The sequence below is a fragment of the Anopheles coustani genome, chromosome 3, assembly GCF_943734705.1.
Source record: "Anopheles coustani chromosome 3, idAnoCousDA_361_x.2, whole genome shotgun sequence".
NCBI classification, from domain to species: domain Eukaryota; kingdom Metazoa; phylum Arthropoda; class Insecta; order Diptera; family Culicidae; genus Anopheles; species Anopheles coustani.
Window position 1 is genome coordinate 45,961,193 of NC_071288.1, and position 20,140 is coordinate 45,981,332.

Consider the following 20,140-nt stretch of genomic DNA (forward strand, 5'->3'; position numbering starts at 1 on the left):
CTGCTCGATTGTGCTGTGTTGTGATGGTTTGTTTCACACTATTTTGGGTCAACAACAACTTGCTGCACCGTCACACAATCGGATGCACCGTCAGCGAGTGAAAGTTACACGTGGCATAAGGAGGAAAATTGCACACCACACTTGCACACACACAACATAGTCGGCACATACGAGCACTGCACTGCAGAGATTTGCCAATTGTCGCCATCTTTGCATCGCCGTACACGACGTTCCTTCAAGGCCGCCTCAGTAGTGGGGAACCCTCCACTCCCCTCCTCCCACGCACACACACATACCCTCACACACACGTCGGTTCCGTGTTTGCCTTTTTGGACCGGGTTTGAGTTGAAGCCAATCGATCGATATAAGGATGGAAAGTGTACGACGCCGTTTGGAAGCGTGATGGTGCGGTCGAGGGAAGCGGGTGCAAAGAAGTGGCCGAGCGGGTTGTGGCAAAAACCGCAGCGAGAAGCGTGTTTTGCGGTGTTAGTAGTCCACTTCCACTAAACCCGGGACAACCCGGCGAGGACGAGCTCCGTGCCGCGGGGAAACTGGCGGACATCCTTCGAAGCCGAACCTTTTCCGTTTCGGACCTCCAGTGCCTTCCGCCGGGCATACCCATCCCATGCCGATGGCCGATTTCTATCACATCAGCACCGTAGCACTTCAATGTCCGCATTGGAACGGGCTTCTCACACTCACACACACCCATTCGGTCTTTCGACTGACCAGACTTTAGCAAGCCAATCTCGAATCACCTTTCGCTTATCCGTACCTCACTCCCGCTGTGTGCCACCCCTGTAGACCAGGCGCACTTGCTGCCCGTTTTGCTGTGACGTGCAGATCCCTCGGCACAAGGATAACGAGATATGGTCGACAAGTAGCAAAAAAAAACAAGAGTGCCAACAAGCGGCAACAACTTCACCGTGTCGAGGTTTCCGTTATTCGGCTATGTGTTTCTACGCTCCCACTTTCTGTTTTTGCCTTCTTCAGCTCTCCCTAGGAACTCCCCAATTCCTATAGGCCAGCGCCGGGCACAGATTGGCTCCGATTATGTGTGTCTGTACGATCAATAAATTTCACACCCTTACCACTAAGTTGGGTGGGGGGGAAAAAAAAGTTGAAAAATCCAAGTACCGAAGAATTGGCCGGCATTTCAACGGGCTGCTCCCTCCCAGTTATCCGTTGTCGCTTTGTTAGACCTCCGTTTCTGAGTAAGTGTGTCCGTTTGTGTGTCGGACCCTCAAGATCTGGTGCCCCGCTCCTTTTTCCTAGACACCCTAGTCGAGCAGGAAACTGTGAAGTACGCGGGCAGAATGTACTTCGTCTCTTTGGAAGGAGGAAATGTTCAGGCATAGAACGAGATATCCTGTCGGGAATATAACGAAAACCAAACAAAAAAAAAATGAAAAAGGAACTAACACCAGCCGGGTTGGGGTGGGAATTTTCGGCACTCGACACTCGGCAAAACCCGGCCCCATTCGATAGATAGGGCGTACGAAAAGCGTTGCGTCGAAAGGCGGTCTAAATAAGACATAGGGAGCCGTACGGATGGCCGCAGGGCGCAAAAAGAGACGAAGCGAGTGAAAGGGTTTCGGAAATGGGAGCAGCGGGGGGAATCGGAGGGACCTATCGGAGGACTATTTTAAAACTTTGCCGTCCGACCCGAGCTGTATGCGGGCCCCCTCCGACATATCGCTGCCCGCCATTGCAGATCGGTCAATGGATTAAATTTGATAAAGGTTAAGACATTTACCCCGGCGTTTCGCCAGCTGGCCGGTGGAAAAGCGTTTCGAGCATTTTCCCACCCAAGGGGGGACAGTTTTTTCCCACCCTTCATTTAGGGTCGATCTTCGCCGGACGTTGGATATTGAGGGAATTTAATATTTGATGGCCCCTCGGCCGAATTCGGTTTAAATATTTGACACTTTTGCCACCGCAATGATAGGCGTCTGAATGAATCATGAGCCGTAGCTGGGGCTCGACGGTCGGATAAACGGAAAACGGATGCGATATGTGTCTTCATTCGATGAAAAAAACCCACACCGAGACGGATTCGATGAATTTTGGCCAGCACATCGGGAAGCGGCACAAAAATCCACCCGAAAAAAAACCGTCCGCACCCGGTTCGCCGTGCGGATCCTGACGATACAATAATACGGAGAAGAAAAAAAAAGGACAAACATTAATGACGAATCGAAATCAATCGATTCGCTCGGAAACCGTTCCAATTCAATCATCGTCATGGACACGGTTTGCCGGAGCCCCACAATTTTACCTTTTCCCATTCGGTGGTGGATTTGATTTATGACGGCTTTCGGCGAAGAAAGACCCCTTTTTCCGCTAAGGCCCCTAACGCCGCACCGGCGGGAAGGGGGTAACCGAACCGTGTCGGAGGAAATGAAACGAGAAAAAATAAAACACGGGAACGGATTCGTTAATTAATCGACCGCTCCCTGGTAGAAGAAAAAAAAACACCAGTTCAACAAACAAAACACAAAGGTACGTGAAAAAAACGGTAAAAGTAAACCCCACGGATTCGCACGAAGGGCACGCTTCGTTCGATCGATTTTCCTCTCCTTCCTTCGCTTCCCTCTCGCGCTCCCAAAACCCGCCGAACCCTATAATCAGGTTCAAACGAATCTTCACGCGCCACGGTCGGGGTTTCCGCGCGTAGTCAGCAATTAAAATGATTCCGGCCTTGTTCACGGGTCCCGGAGATTCCGGATGGGTGGCATTCCCGGGAACGGTCAGCGTGGGTGGCCTCCCGGAAGTGGACCCAGCGGTTAGGGCAAACACAGCATCGACGTCCCCCGACCGGCCCCGTGGGAGGGAAATATCCGCCGTATCGGCGGCTTACCTTTTTCCCCGGGCCGGAATTCCGTTATTTGTTCCCTACGCCTTACCCTACGACGCCTTTTGAGCGACTTGACCGTGAGGCTTGTAAATATTGATTTCCACCCGTCCGTCGTTCGTTATGATTGGTGTCGAGCGGTAAGCAAAAAACGAGGTAAAAATAATGGTATGCTATGACTCTCTGCCAATGTCAAGCGAAGAAAGCATTCTTTTCACGTTTGATGTTTGATTGGCACCTTCGAGCGTTGGTTCTCCAATGCTGGAGGAAACAAATCGGGGAAGCATAGTTCGTTCACGTTATGATTGTTTGTCTAATTGTAATTTAATTTCAACGCTCCATCGGAGTCCACGGCGCGCAACAATGCCCGTGCAGCGCCACATTGATGGAAAACCCCATGGAAACCCGTGGTATGCAGCCTGGAATGGTTTTCAAGTGGTATCGTGCAGCATCGTGGTTGAAGTTTTCCACCGGGCTAGATCAAAGAGGCGCAGGTTGGAAAAAGCTCACGACCGTCGAAGCGTGCCGTCGGAAAAATGTTGCACGAAAACGGAACCAATGAAGGACTGCGATGGAAAAGGCGGTAAACAGAAACGTCCCTTCAGTTTCTATCGTCGAGGGTTGGTTTCCCTTCGGGTTCCATGACAATTACAAACAACCTCTAGGCTCGGGTGGAGAGAACTTTTAACAAAACCACACAAACCTAACATTCTAATGAAAATTGGCACTGACGACAGTTTGCAAGGACTTTCGAGGCAAAAATCGAAGAAAGTTACTTAGCTCAAGACTAGTGTTGTGTCTTACGAATCTGTCACCTAAGATTCATTCCGATTAATTCATAAATCTATTGGAATTCGAATCTTCAAACATTGATGATCCTTTGTACACCTTAATGAAACTTCATGAATCTTTCATGGATCTTCCAAGAATCTTCATAGTTCTTTCATTGTCGTGGATAAAGCGACAGAAAGGGGGTATCTCTACCCGTTTTGTGAATTTTTCGGACATTACTTTTCTATTCTTCTAACATAAATAATTCTGTTGGATTCATGAATCTCAAAAACGAAGCAAAGAGTCATTCAGTTTCATGTATCTGAATCTGAATTGCACAACTCTACTCAAGACCTTTCCCACGATTTTGGGGGCTGCTCTGACTCACTGGTTTTGTTTCGTTATTCTTCTTTTTGCTTCTATTTGGATCCCACACTAACATCTGTTCCGGAGTGGGTTTTTGGTGCTTGAAGCGACTTTCTGGTGTGTTTTATTTCCCGTTTTTGTATTTTTTAGCATGTGTTCGCCTCCGAGGGTTGGAATTCGACCAACTTCGCCATTGGAGATGAGCCCTCGTCGCTGTGGGGGTGTGTGCGTGTGTGTGTGTGTGTGCTTGTGCGGATGACCTAACCAAATTTGGTGTTCTGTGGTGAGTTTCGCGTGCGCTCCACAGCAAGGGACCGAGAAATCGTTTAATTGCATTAAAGCCGAAGCAAAGATGCTGCGCAACTTTTCCGAAGGTTTGACCGGCTTCAATAAGTGTTGCTGTCTTAAAGCACAGTGGTTCGTCGGTTTCAGGTTTAAACTCAGTGACCGTCAAGCAACTGTTTAAAGTACCGTAGATGTACCATATTTGGCGCAGTTAAGGAAATTCTGCATAAAAAGTTGAATAACAAAATCAATGTTCGGTCAAATCATACCATTTTTTGCACAGTGCTAGCCTAACTACCATAGAATATAAGAAAAATAAGTGAGAAACTCTTAAATTGTTATTTCTTCAAGTTTCAGAAACTCTTTGTGTGGCACATTATGTTCCTAACTTGGCGCATGGTTTTTGCAATGTTCCTTACTTGGCGCGATGTGTTCCTAACTTGGCGCACTTACAACAAAATGGATGTAGTTCATTGAATTCAACAGCTATATTCAAAAGTCAACTTAAAACAATAGAAACACTTTTCAACAGCAATTTAAAAAACAATTTAGCTTTTTTTGCAGCGGACTTTGGCTTCTCTCGTGGAAATAAAACTATCTCATCGCTAACTTTTATAATCTCATTCATCAAAGCCTTCTATGATTCAAAAATATCTAGCAGCGCAAACAGTCATATTCTCCACGGTGAATAATTAGGAACACTGTGAGCCAAACTTGGCGCAAAATTGTTCACTTCAAAATTAGCATAAAAATCTCAAAAAGCGCCGAATCTAACCACGATTCATTGAAAATACTTACTTTTTAACAGTTTCTGATAAATAAAATCCCTAATAATTTTTCCTTTGCGTATAAATTATTGGAAACAGTTGAACCCACTCCTTAGCAGCGTTGCTAACGCGAGTAAAAATTGGCGCACTTGTGAGATGGAATTTTTCATTTAATTATATATACATTCAATAACTAAAAACCAATAACATGTTTTGATGCGGATGTATTGTACAAACATAAACAAATATTTAACTCCATATTTTAGGCTGAAATGATTTGGAAATAGTCTAATATCGAAGAAAATATTAGAAAGTGCGCCAAGTTTGGACCCGCGCCAAGTATGGTGCTTCTACGGTAAGCCATAGAAATCGCTTATACAATGATTTCTTCTTCAATTGTTGGAAAATATATTTCCCTAGCTGGAAGCCCCAGCGAAGCTCGGGGACGGAAAACATTAATGCTACTAAAACTTTCGCTTCTGGTTCGCATCTTAAGGAACTTTCAGTTTGCCTACAAACATCCCAGTAGTTGTAATTTCACGCGAAATTTGTCACTTTGAAATAGTGTAGGGGGCAAGGTGTTGTTCCGGAGTGTCGGTGTTTGGGAATCTGGAGTGGGAAAAACTTTGTGACGATTGTGAAAAAAGTATTTTTCATGATTTATCCCAAGTCGGCAACAAGTAGTAATCAAGTAGCAACATTTCATCACAATTTCTAACTTGTGCTATGGTGATATACTAATTTTTGTGCTGAATTATAAGTTTATCAATTTATTCTTTACTTTCGTATATACTGTTACCAAGTTTTATGTGTGAATAATGCTTTTCTCATGTTTTTATCCCAGTGTGATACTGCAAATAAGTTTTCTCAGTAACATAAATAAATATAAGATCCCTTTTAGATATAACTTCATCACCTCTTACTAGAATAGTATTTATTTGGCATACAAAAATTAGACAACATTTTGCGTTAAAACTAAGCTTTTTCATATGAAATAACTTCTTTCGCATGAAATCTGCCCGCTGATTTTTCTGATGATTTTACCGCCAGCTCGGTTAAGATCCGTTCACACAGTATTTAACGCAAGCTCTTCATCCTTCTCACATGAGGTAACCTTTCAACGCGATCGCACATAAGTTAATATCACCGGTTCTGGTTTAACTCACCACGAGCGGAGCATTAAAGCCTTCTACCCAACCCCAGCCACGTATGGATTACATGTACCCGGATATCCGTACGCCCCATAAACCAGCGGCCGCCTCACAATGGCCCACTTTCCACCGCAAGATTAACAAGAGCATGACGAGTGCGCTTCCCAGCTTTGAAGCAGAACCGGAGGGACGGGGCGGGGTGACTGGCAGTAGAGGTCCTTCCCGTCCCCGCTCCATATGTATATGCCTGTGTGGTTCAAACAGCGATGGTGGTATTTGTTGAGCGTGACTCAAAAACCACCCTCGCAGGGATTTCCACACCTCCAGGGCGCCGGTTTTTGCCATGCGAACGAATCCCGACGTGTGAGTGAAAAGGAAGGAAGAGAGCACCGGCATTGCGAGTCGGGTTCTCTGCCAAGGTAAAATTGCCACCACCACCACCTTCAACGCCACCAAAAAGGCTGCCTGAGGAAAGGCAAGAGCCCGGGAAGTTGGGACGGCTGCAGAGAGACAGACAGAGGAATAAATAAATAAATAAACCCTTTTTTGCCCGTCATCGAGCGGCGCCCGAGTTTCGGGTTCAGTTGGTTCCGAAAAAGGACTCGCTCAGTGTCGCTCATCCGCCGGCACAGGTGGTATTTATGAATTGATGATGGTCGAACGAGGATACGTGCGGGAACCGTACTAGAGTGGGGAGGGACATTCAATGCGCACACGTGTTCAGGTGTATGTGTGTGTGTGTGTGTTTGAGGGTACACAGGATGTGGCAGACGAGGGCACGGGATTGCATGAGTGCGCAAGTTAGCGCCGGCAAGTGAGTGAAGTATCTAACAACGACCGGGGCCCATAACAATAACAATGAAGTGTAATAAAATAAAGTTCAAACGGTGGAACGTAATCCGAGCCGGACCGCCAGCTCTCGCGCAGGGGAGGTCAAAGGGCCCCGCAGGGTGGATTGGGGAGCGAGGAGGCTGGGCGCTGATTGACTGCACGGAAGCGCTCGCCTTGCCGGTCGGCCACGCGAGCCACCAAAGTCAACGGCGTCGTAGGTGGAAATTAGTCAGCCAAATGAGTGCCTCTCGAGAGGAATCCTCGCCCCCGGGACGGGAGAGACGGTGTAACGGGGTCAGGTGGGTTCCGGTTTTATGTGCAAGGATTGCCCTTCGAGATTGGTGCACGTTTGATGTTGGCCGAGTAGCGATATTTCCGTCCTCCCCATTCCTGTTTGTCTTCTCGATCGAAGCGGAACCAGTTGGGATTTTACCCTCGTGTATTTTTTTTTTTGGTTTTGCTCAGCAAAAGCCTCCACTTTACCTGCTTTGAGTGATGTTAGTTTATGGCTTATCGGTCCGGAATGGGATTATGCTTCGGACGGTCTGAGTTTTTCCCGACCACGTGAAGTGGTTCCAGTCGTGCCAAAGCCCCGACGGTCGGTTGCTATTCGTGAAAATTCGATACCGAACCGTAGAAAAACAAAAAAAATGAATGATGGATTTTTAAATAAGTTTTCATTTTGTTTTTTTTTTTATGAAAAGCAATAGACGTCAAAGTGGTTCGCAGTTTTTAATGACCTTCATTGAACCGTTTCTCGGTAGGCATGTTGGTAAACCATAAATAACTAAATCTGATAGTGATCGACTAGCAGTAATTCGGATGAAAAGTTGTTGATGGCAAGTTGATAAGCGAGAATTTGTTTGAAAATGTTCTAATGGATTCACGTTCAATGAAGCTTTGCGAGAAATTTGGTAAATTAAACACAGTTCATGCTTGAAAAGAATATAAAAATTCAAATTATGAAAATATTTTTTTTTTAAATACTCATTTTGACTGTTCATTGTACAGATGATATGCTCTGTAAAAATTAAAGGATTCGTGGGGGTTGCAAACTGGATCAATGAAAATATATGATATCAAATCTGACCTAATTTTTGAATTTTAACATTTAACTCTTCGACGTTAGCATGTTTTTTTTCGACGTTTGCATTCACTCACATGAAATAGAGACCTAAACTAAACAAAATTTGTTATTTATACTGACAAATAACAAGAATTAATTTTCTTGGTATTGCAAAGCAACGATTTTTTTTATAATCAACTTACCACGCTCTATAAGAAAGCGTGCTGCGGTGGCCGTTTATACTTGCGAGTTGAGATTGCACTTCTTATGTCATTGCTGATGTAAACAAAAAATCCAATATATGACGATAAAATTACGTAATTGATCAAAAAATGATGTAGCTTCTAGACGTAAGAAATAGTTAAAAACCTATCCTCATGCTTAAGAAACACGTGTGCAAAGTTTGATTAAAATTGTTTCAGCCGTTTAAGAGGAGTTTAAGCACTAACCCCGTGGCACAAGAATTTTATACGTATAGATAAACAAAAATTTTATAGATATAGATGTTTCAAATTTCAAACAATTTAAAAAATATGTTACACTTTTTAAAATAACCATTTTAATGTCTCTTTTCCTTTGATTCCAGTTCCCATCAACACGGTCAACGGAGTGCTAGGGAAGCAGGCCAGCCTACCCTGCGACATTGCGCCACTGGAGCGGGACGATGCCGTGTACATGGTGCTCTGGTTCAAGGAGGACGACAACGAGCCGCTCTACAACTTCGACGTGCGCGGCCGGCAGGTGGCGCAGGCGCGCCTCTCCTCGTCGGAAAAGTACTTCGGCAAGCGGGCGTTCTTTCGGGCCACATCGCATCCGGCCCAGCTGCTTGTCGACGAGATCAAGCTGTCGGACGAGGGCATGTACCGGTGTCGGGTTGACTTTCGCAACTCGCCGACCAGGAACCTCAAGATTAACTTCACTGTGATAGGTGAGCCACCAGGCGTCTCCATTGGGAGCGCCTTGCCGCGTACATTCGATACATAGGAAAAATCGAGTAAAAAGCTTCATTTTAATTTAGTAGACGTCATCGGACTTGTTAAACCTTCTTATTACTGAATTTGAAATTTTTAATTTTCGATATTTATAAATACTTTTAACTAAATTTATTTTTTATATTTATTTGGACGGCCATATTGTTATATTCATCATGCTTTGATATAAGAAATCAAGCCAGACCATTTATCTTATAGTTTATTCCAGTAGAAAACATTGAAAAGACGCTAGTATTTCGATCAAATAGATCCTACAGTAATATCGTATCGATAAGTTTGTGTATCATGTAAGATAAAACCAAATAACACTAGCGTTGATGATAAAGTTACAACATTGACGAATGGCCTACAAACGACGTCATCACATGACAAGTACGTCACCGTTCGCATGTCCTGGGCATGCTTTTTATAGCCCCTCATAAATCCACTGCTCCGGTCGAGAGGACACGGATGGACACCTGCTGACGCAAACCTGTCTTAATATTATCCTCCCATCCCTCACGTGACTCATTTCGGGACGGACCCGGACTGTCCGTGTGCTTGCTTGGTCTCATTTACAGTCCCTCCGGATCGGCCCATCATCTACGATTCGCGGCGCCGAGAAAAGGCCAACACGGTCGAGCCGTACAACGAGGGCAGCGACATTGCGCTAATATGCGAGGTCAAAGGAGGTAAGAGCCGTCCCCCAAGTGGGTTGCTCATTTAGATGCCTTACGCTTTTCCCTTTCTCTCTATCCCTCTCTCTTTCCCCGCTAGGACGCCCCCGGCCGAACGTCACCTGGTACCTGGACAACAGCGTCATCGACGAGTCGTTCGAGACGCGAGCGGACGGGACGACGGTCAACCATCTGTCCTATCCGAACATTGGCCGGCAGCACCTGGACGCCCGACTGATGTGCGTCGCGAGCAACACGAACCTGACGCCGCCCAACAACAAGGTGGTCGTACTCGACGTCAACCGTGCGTATCCTAGCATCCTTTCGATGGCCCGAGGGCTGGCACATCCCATCCGTGTATGGAAATGAGTTTCCCCCTTTTTTGTTTTGTTTTATTTTATCGCAGTCAAACCGGTCGCCGTGACTATCATGTCGAGGGAGAAGTTCGTCTCGGCCGACAAGCGCTACGAGATCGAGTGCAAGAGTTCCGGTTCGCGCCCGGAAGCGGCCATCTCCTGGTGGAAGGGTACGCGGATGCTCAAACGTATCACGAAGAGTGTAAGTATCGCAACCGGAGCAACGAGGGAAGGTGAACTTTCATCAATCGCTTGCAAAAGAAACGCCCCGTTTTGTCCGCTGAAAATGACGGGCCTTTCGGTGGGATTTCGGGACCGTATAATTTCGTCCTCCCGATTGACGACGGATACGGTATTGACCGTGTGTTCAAGCACCTTGATTGAATTTTTGCAAAACAGAACCACGCTTTCGTGGAAGTGATCATATGAGATGCCGTACGTAACATAGTCCTTCCGTGCCCGTTGGGATGGTTTTCCACTAGGCTGTTCCCATCGAAACTACCGAGGGCCCGTTATGTTTCGTGCAGTTAGTACCAATCGCGACGCACATTAATTAGCCATTGAACCGCAAAAATAGCACTAACAACCACGGGCCCATCGTTTCGCGGGCGACAAAAATCCACGCGACCATTCGCGGCAACGTGATACACGATCGACGACATCGGTGGTCCAAGGGGTTTCATAATTACCCGCTCATAATTACCGAGCGTGATTTCTGGCGCAAATGCACCGCCTTCCGAGCATGTGAACATTCCCGCTCGAGCCCCAGTTTTTCCCCTTGTGCCGGTTGTTGTTTGTTCCTGCCGATGAGTGGTACATCGGCCCGAAAACGTAGGAAATAATTAGCACAGCCAATCGCCAATAATTATTAATCAACCGATTTTCGATTGCCCATTATTAGAGCGCGCTGCGGTCGGTTTCAATGGGGGGGGGCAGAGAAGGGGGAAAGGCGGGGGAATTTTTGACAAAATTCAATATCCGATCCACACTCTTACTTGCATTGTGTTTCATTCTCGTTCCTGTTTTAAAATATCTCTGATCAAAACCCACAGGGTACAGCTTTGACCCCGGATGCTGTTATGCTCGACACGGTCGAGTCACTAATTCAATTTTTCAACCATCGCCAACACATTTTCGAGGCCCTCGTTTATCTTTGTGTTTTGCGGTTGGTTTAGTAGTGGCCTGATGCTGGCAGCCATTAAATAATCTTCGATTCATATTTTAAATAGATGTACCCCAGGTATACATTGCGTGGGTGTGTGTGCAATTTTGTTTGCTTAATTAATAAACCATTTCATCAATAGCATCAATTTTCCCTCCCATTAGGCTGGGTAAATTTAGAACTACATGTAGTTGAGCAAAGAAACATGCCGACCGTGTAAACAGTCGGAGTTGGCCGTGCCGGGTCCGTATCGACTATAGCTGCTCGTTAGCAACCGTCTAGTGTTCAGGGAGGATACAGGCATCGGTTTTTTTTTTTTTGTTCGCCACGGAACACTTAGTTGCAGATTGATAGCCTCATGTCGGAGGTAAAACAAAAAAACAAAAGGATAGAATAGAGTCGAAGATCACTCGAAGTGGCAGTTGGCAGGCTACGGTCGAAGTAATGGAAGCCAAAGTACTGACCGAGTACGTGATTGAACTGTGCAATTTTATTCGCCCTTTTTCGCTCACCATACATACCGCTAGCCTTTCGCCGATGGGAGAAGCGTGTACCGAACCGGCGGTACATCGCATTTTCCATTCCACGGTTGACGGGGTTTCATCCATCGGCACTGCTCGGTGTCTGGTTTTGCCGTTGCAAGGCTCTGGTACCATCCGTATAATATCATATTCATTCTTTCTTTCTGCCCTCTCCCCTTTCGTCCTTGCGTTACAGTTTTCCGAAAGCAGCAACCAATCACTCAGCGTCATCTCGTACACGCCGACGGTGGACGACGATGGGAAGTACTTGACGTGCCGGGCCGAGAATCCGCTCATTCCGGACAGCGCAATCGAGGACAAGTGGCGACTGGTGGTGCATTGTAAGTAGCTTCCGTTCTTCTCCGCGGGATGATAAATCGATAGGAGCGGTGCGTTTATTTTTTCCTCCTCCCAAGCAATAGAACAATCACAAGGATGATGCAAGTGTAGGCGCTTCCGATTTCTGCTTATTACCATTGCCACAATGTTGAATGCTTCCGAAAGTGGTTCGATGTTCATTGCGTCACATCTAGGGATTATCGTTGCGCCGCGAAAGCCTGGAAAATGTGACCATCTTAAGTTTTACACCACCGAGCGTGTCGAGATTATTGTGAGGGTAAAACACTGAAACACGAATCGATCAACAACTGTGGACAGTAAAATAATAAATGTTATACCAACCATCAAGCGGACAACGGGCCGCGCGCTATTGACCCCGGGCGCAAACAAGTCAATCGAGGCCTGTTTTCTTCTCGCCGGTCCCCTCCACTTATTCCCTGGGCCGTAAAATGGTGCCTTCACCCCATTCGACGGGAGGACACTGAAAGAGAGAAAGGAAATTGAATTTCTTTACAACCAGAAACAACATCCTATCAGGTTTATATTCGTTTACGTTCGGCTCGGTTCGATAAAGTGCGTTCCGCGATCTGCGTGCCATCGGAACGACGACGTATTTTGTTTTTTTTACTGCAGCAACCAATAAATGTGAACATTCCAATACAGGGCGGGGACGGGAGGAATGGGGCGAATACCGTACCGTATCGTCCGTTCTGCGCCCGCGAACCGAACCATCCTAATTGAGACGCAAGAACATAAATCGCCATCGTGAGCCGGCACTTCCGTACGCCCAAGAGACACCCCCCACCCCCCCTTCTAAACGTGGAGGCTCGAAAACCGAGAAACCAAATCTAATAAATACAGTAGCATAAAACTGGAAATTAACTTATTCCACCGGCTTCGATCCGTCGGGTTGGAGTTTCCGCCTCCGAAAAGGTAGCGATACGATTGGGGTTTTCTTTTATTTGCGTGCTCTGACGTGTTTTTTTTCTCTCAACCATGCGCCTGGTGTCGCCTTGTTTCGGGCGGGGTGGAATATCATGCTACTATCCATTTTCGTTCTCCTCGTTTTTGTCCCTTCTACCGTGTGCTTTGGTAAAACATGTTGATGCTATTTATGTGCCCGGTGTGTTTATGCAACCGTGAAATGATAAAAAGCAGACACTTCAAATCGTCCTTTCGCCAGTCTGGTCTGCTTTGCTCAGGGACTTTTCTGTTTTTATTTTTTCTATTTTTAAGTGTTGTCTTCTCCAAACTGGTTCTCCATTTTCATTCTTCCAAAGTCGAGAAGAAGCGCCACTTAGCGGCAGAGGTGCGGGAAGCCTATGAAAGTTTTTACTTGAGCGATCTTTCTTCCACCGCTTTTTCAAGAAGTATCTCCCGAAGAATGAATGCAAAGGTAGGAAAAGAACCCTCGCAGTAGAATTCTGATCTGAAGTGCACGGTTTTCTGCTCGTAAAAATATCCCCCATCTCTTCGCCGAGCTCCCCAACGGTGGCAAAGACAACCACCGGTCGATGCGACAGGCAGTGGCATAAAACTTGTCTCGTTTGGCCAATAGATCCTTCGCGGATGGAATCGTTTCGGTATCGCATCGCACTTGGGCCACGGATTGGAAGTAGCGAACCAACCAACCAACCATCCATCCATCCACCGACCGTTGGGGGGGTGATGTGATAAAATCTGGTATTCTTTGTGTGCTATACGGAGCGCACTAACGCCATGGGGAAGCAGGTTCGTTCGGACGAACGTGGGCGGGATGCAAAACATTTGCATCACCGAGCGCCATCATAGTGAAGGGCACCGAAGTGCCGGCTATGTAAGGATCGGAAACCTCGCCTGGCGTACGAATGGGCGAAGATAAAGCGTGAAGTGTTTTGAAGATTTGCGTCCAAGTATCCGCCCAAGAGGGCGCCCGGCCCGGTGGAGTTGTTTTGATTACTGCAAGGTTTTACAAGTGAATCCGGGCGCTGATCTTGGAATAAAGGGATGGTAATAAAGGCGTAAACTTTTGATTCCAAGGTTTATTCAACGGACTTACTCCGGGTTGCAGGATAGTTTTCCACCACTGTTTAAAAACAATGTTCTATGATATTTGACTGCAAATTGGAATATTTTCAACAGGTACAGGCTAAAGGTACTAAATCTTTCACTCATGGAGAAGGTTATGCAGCTTTTCTATAGTTTGGTTGAATTTTAAAGAGTTCCATTCGGTTTATAATGTTCTTATTTTCATCATCCTTCGCTTCACAAACAGATATGCCGATCGTGACACTAAAAATGGGATCCTCGCTGAATCCGGACGACATTAAGGAGGGCGACGACATTTACTTCGACTGCCACATCCAATCCAACCCGAAGCCCTACAAACTGGCCTGGTATCACAATGTAAGTAGAGTCGTCCTTTTTTACATTTTTAGTTTCATCGTTCGGTGACAAAGCATTATTCAAATAAAAAGTGGTCGCGTCTCACGTTTAAGCGGTCATATGACCAGAGTGTCTTGCCTGAAGCACAAGCTAGAGAAGCTAGTAACAGTTATCACGTGATCGGCACTCGTGTGCCTAGAAAAGTGACAGCCGGACCACGGATACTAATGGCGTACGGTATGGAGCTGCACACCGAGGGAGATTTTTCATCTCGTTCGTCCGCAAGATGCTTTGGCTCGTCGTTCGAAGTTATTGTGGCTTCATGCAAAACGGAGTAGTAAAGTCTCGTGTTTTTTCCATCTTTCGGAGAGCCAGCACTAGTCTTGGATCACTCCTGCACGTGCCCTAGGGTTCCCTCGCTGAATTATGTGCGAACTGAACCACATCAACGTTCATTTTCTTAGCACCACCTCCCCCTCGGTAGGACCTTCCGGAAGCGGAAGTGACCGTCATTTGATTTGCTTAACCACCGAGAGGGAACGTCCACCGACACCACGAACGGAAGTGGTGCTGCAAATTAGACTAGAGAATTGCTGCGTACTTTATTGCTCCCTCCTCAGCTGGAGGTGCAGCGGTCCGAAGCCCTTGGGTCTGAACCGACAACCATGTGAAGATGGAATAAAAAAATATAAAACAAGTAACCTCTTGTTACCACTTGAGATCAATCCTCGGCACCACAGACCTTCACTTCCTCACACTCGAGAGGGAAATAAAATTCGCACCCGCAAAAATTCGACCTCCAGCTCTAGAGGCGCCGTGAGATGCCGGAGTTGCGGGGGCAAGATTGAATTAAATCATTCCTTGAGCGACCCTCGTTGAGCGAAATAATGAGCCTGTTCCGTCAGTACGGCGCACCGATACGCCAACGCAGCCTTCACAGCGCTACTGTTTTCTCGTTAGCCATTGAGTGGTTTTACGAGTTGATTCCCCGAAGGACCTGTTTTGGAGGGTGGCTTCTCCCTTTATTTTTCCCTCAGTTGTTTCCTTCTTTTGTTTGCTCCTATCAGCTCCACGACTCCACGGCGCCGCGGTGTTGAGTTTGCGGCAATTTTAATTATATTCCCGCCACGGATATCCTTCCACCGGGCGTCCTGGTCCGTGCTGCGGTGCATGTTTAAAGTGGAAGCGTTCATTGTAAATTTAAAGTCTTCCACCAAGTCAATCATCTATTGTTCATCGGGTATGATTGGCGGTCGGTGTGGTGGGCCTGGCGTCGGTTTGTATTTTAGATTAGCGCCCGCCAGAGAAACATGATCAGTTTATTGTTTTTCATTCTTAAGATACTTGATCTGTGTCGATTTTCTCTCCCTCCTCCTTCTCTTGGAACTCAGTTGTTGAATACATAAAAATAAATGTAATTACAGTGTTCGTGGAAACCTTCCAAAGCGGCGCAATTGTGCAAAGCACCCGATGCTACGAATCGTAATGCGATGAACGGGCAAACATACACTGGTAGAACCATGCTCACATCGTCTGCGTGTCGTTCGGCGTAAATGATATCTAAATTAAACGCTAAATAAACGCATTACACGAGCTTACATAAGCAGCCTCGTGTCGCGTCTGCCTCGGGAACCTCGAGCAAGCGGCGTAGCGGATGTCTAAGGAAGAGGCTCCCGTGGCTCCCTTCTGCGAGTTTTCAGCTCCACCACCTCGTGACTTTTTGATGTTGGGATTCGGATTATCTTCACGGTACATTCATAATCGTTAGATCCTGCTACCGCGGAAAACATCTCATTTGCGCGTGGTGGTTTTGGTGGTGGTGCTGCTGCTGCTGCTGTTGCTTTTCTCATTTGTGGTTTTTCTCTTATACATTTTTTTGTTGTTGCTGGTTGTTTTCACTCGGTGTGGGACGCAATTAACCGAACGTCGCAAAATTCACCGAAAAGCAGGTTACGTGTACCCGAGCGTCTGCTGGTTGGTTTGTGCTTATTTTTAATTTTCTCTCGCTCCTTCGCTCGCTCGGAAGTTCATTTGGCCCGGTCCTCCCGGCTTGGCAGCATCTTGGCGGCACCACCGGTACCGCCGGTGCCTGGCGGCCGGATTACCTTTCCGTTCGCGGTAGCTTTCGGTAACCATTCGCCGCGTGTTCAAACAGGACGGCTGAGTAAATAATTCAATTCTTTCCCACGAACGACTGTCGCGCTCCGGTGCGCTCCGGTGATCCAGTCTGCGTGCGGCGAAGGTAGCACTGGTGACACGAAATGGCGCTTGTGGTCGTACTGTATTTTTCACCTTCAATTACCCCCGGCCGCAAAACGGTTGGGTGGATTTGGCTCCGACCTCCTTCTGACAGGGAACAGGGATGGTAGAATGTGAATCTAAAGTAGATGGCAATTGTTTGCTAGGCCTTACCTTATACCGTCTTGCTCCATTTTCTTCCGGCAGGGAAACGAACTCCATCATAATGTCACAGCTGGCATCATCCTGTCGGACCACTCGCTGGCCCTGCAGGGCGTGTCGCGCAGTCTGGCCGGAGATTACACCTGCATGGCGGCGAACACCGAGGGCCGCGGAACGAGCAATCACGTCACACTTCGCGTGCGCTGTAAGTATCCTTCCCGTACCCGTACGGTTCCGAACCAACTTCTCACGGCCGTCCTCCGGGCAGCTTCGTGGGGTGCCACGCGGAATTATTACAATGTTGGTGTGTTTTTTCTTCTTGTGTGATTAAGGAAATTATTATTTTTTCTTTTTTTTTTGCGTCGTGGGATCTCATTTGTTGGTTCTCGTTGGCCGTGAAGGTGCAGCAATCGTGAAGGCTAAAGCTGGTTATGCCAACGGCACATACACCGTCACTCTACTTCTTCCTCTTAGACGGCCGTGGGGCGGATCCATTTCGGCACGGCGTTATTGTAAATAAAGTGAAATTTCATTAACTCGTGGCGTAACTTTCCCTTCGTTGGGCAGCCGTCAGGCAAATGAGTTCGCCTGGGTTGGGTTTAGGGATACTTTTCCCTCCATGTAATCCCCCTTTTTTCTGGGAGAGACGAAAAGCGGTCCACGGTATCAATGAAGCAGGATATTTTTTTCTCGGTTCTGTTGTTTGTGTGAACATTTTCCGATTTCCATATGGAGCAGCAAAAATAATAGGAAAATGCATGAGAGAATAAGAAATAAATAAAAACAAAACAAACCACAACCAAATGCGGTGCCCAAATTGCAACCACTTTGGGGCGGGCTTTGTTCTCGTATCGAATTTAATTTCGCACATGAATATTTACCGGTGCAAAAGTTCGATTTACGCTCGCTTTCACTTCCTGGCTGCAAATGAATGTCGCAAGCGGAACACACATGCTGCTGCTCCACGTGCACAATATGGGAAAACTTCCACCAGGCGGACCCGCGTCGAGTTTTGCGCAAAAAAGTGGAAAGCGAAGGGGATGGAAAATTAAATTTTACCAATTTTCCACAAACAAACATATTCCGGCTTGCCCTCGGTATGGAGAATTGCTTTACCCACGTGGTCGCACCACGATGGAAGGCGGTGTAGTCAATTGAGGGCATCCAGAACCGATCGATACAGATGTAATTGATGTGTCAAGCGATCGGTGATGCTGCGCGGAAATGTTACGCTATTTAAATAATACCGAGGCTGAGCCACTTTACTTCTTGTTTACAATCTACAGATTGTAACTAATAGTTGCTGAAGAGATTTTATTCAAACGTTTGAAAAATCCTCTAGTTTTAAAACTAGAAACGTATTTTCACGAATTCCCTTTTCTTACATGACTTAATTTTCATGCAATCATGCATGAAAACTCAATAAACGATTAATGTTTAAGCAAATAGATACCGGCATTAACCGCGATCGAAGCGTCGCACGAAAGTTAATATGCATACAAACATTATGAAATTTTATTTCATTCAATCTACGTTATGAAAAGCAATGTTCTCCCTCGTTAGCTTCAAAAACGGCACTCGAGTCAATCGTTATGGAACATTGCACTTCACTTCAGTGGAATATGTGGGCGCGCGCGTGTGTGTGTGTACTTATGCGCCGCACCGTAAATGACGAACGCACGATGATTTTCCACCCATTTGCCCGCGCTCGGCATCGGTGACCCGACCTGGAACCGCAATCAGTCAGAATAATTGAATCATAGCTGAGGAAAATCGCTACATTACAACCGGGTCGCCCCTTTTCGGGCGGCGTCACAAAAGGATACAATCGTTCCAAAATCGACGCGATCGCTTGTGTGCGATTCCCGTTCAATTGATTGATAATTTGTTTGTCAGAAATGGTAGTAAATCAGAAATTACGCAATTTGATTTGCCCGACGTCTGTACGTTTTTCTCGTCGTTGCTACGTTTGCGATTTGCATTCACCTGCACTTATTTTCCCAACGGTAGGATTTCGTTATTTGGTTGAACGCACATTTGACGACAAACAACCCGTTAATGCAGAGTGACAGGGATTTTAATGATAGCATTAACGAGCTTATCGCCAATCTTGAGAGTGGGAAGGTGTGAGCAAAATTGTAGGTTACATTATTGTTATTCCATAGGATATCCATTTTTACCTCATGTATCAAATGTCACATCAATCCGAGATTTGATTACCGTTCAAGGCAATCTTCTCTGAAGTGGATCGTTGATTATAATAACTAAAAGTGGTTCGTGGAAGGGGATTGTTTGGTCATTGTGATAGTGGCTGGTCAATCTTCAAACAAATCACTAACGGAAACAATCACAACGTCAGTCTGTTTTCTTTAGTTTTTCACGCGACATTAGAATAAGCCTTCTAGATAATTTATCCACGTAAAAAATAATGTAACCTGACGTTTGTTTTCTGAGCCTTCGATTTACCGTGAAAAAATTGCAAAAAGCTTTGAAAAAATTAAAAATTTCTATGTAATGCGCGGGACGAATGACGAAGATGCTTTCCCGGTACTCAGCATTAACAGAATGGAATGAACTTAAACAATATAAGCATTGGTTTTGAATAGAATCATTATAAATTCTCAAAACTCCTTAATGTCGTCTACTCTTTATCTATTATTACTTGATCTCTGGATGCTATTCTAAACATAAGCTTACAAGGCAGGTTTGCAATCAGATTATTCAATTTATGAGAATTTTGTCTCGACAGGATTTTTGTTTTTCGTTCTATGAAACTATGAAAAAATCTTACATTTTAAATCTATTTTAAAAGTCTCGAAATGATTTGCAAATTATATAAGCGCGCCGATTTTTCCCAAGATTGACCGTTGCTAGTGGGAAGCGTTTTATGTTTTTAAATTGAAATTCATTATTCAAATTTGCCGTTTCGTTCAAAGCGCCTTTCATAAACCGCATCAACATTTTCATCAAATTATCGGCAGCAGTACCAAATAAATTGGCATGCTTTGGAGCCCCATCTAACGCTAGACGCATCGTTCCTCTCCACCAGATGCACCGGTTTGTGCAACGGACCGCGAAGAGCTGCTGGGCGCACTGAAGCACGAAACGCTGCAGCTGAAGTGCGAAGTGGACGCGTCTCCACCGGCCGAGTCCTTCCACTGGACGTTCAACTCGTCGGGCGAGCAGACGGAGCTGCCATCCCGGTTGCACTCGAGCGAGGTAAGTTTCCCATTTGCCAATGGGTGGGCAGCGCGGATCC

General features: G+C 46.1%; 1 protein-coding gene across 1 annotated transcript in view; it reads left to right on the forward strand.

Annotated features, from left to right (window-relative positions):
* Positions 1 to 20,140, forward strand: part of LOC131271517 (hemicentin-1) — a 46,169-nt gene that overhangs the window by 17,236 nt on the left and 8,793 nt on the right. The window contains exons 2-9 of the mRNA XM_058272967.1: positions 8,678 to 9,019; positions 9,644 to 9,754; positions 9,840 to 10,043; positions 10,146 to 10,297; positions 11,975 to 12,119; positions 14,372 to 14,502; positions 16,927 to 17,086; positions 19,931 to 20,100. Coding sequence (XP_058128950.1) covers positions 8,678 to 9,019; positions 9,644 to 9,754; positions 9,840 to 10,043; positions 10,146 to 10,297; positions 11,975 to 12,119; positions 14,372 to 14,502; positions 16,927 to 17,086; positions 19,931 to 20,100 — 1,415 coding nt within the window. The remainder of the gene's footprint in view (positions 1 to 8,677; positions 9,020 to 9,643; positions 9,755 to 9,839; positions 10,044 to 10,145; positions 10,298 to 11,974; positions 12,120 to 14,371; positions 14,503 to 16,926; positions 17,087 to 19,930; positions 20,101 to 20,140) is intronic.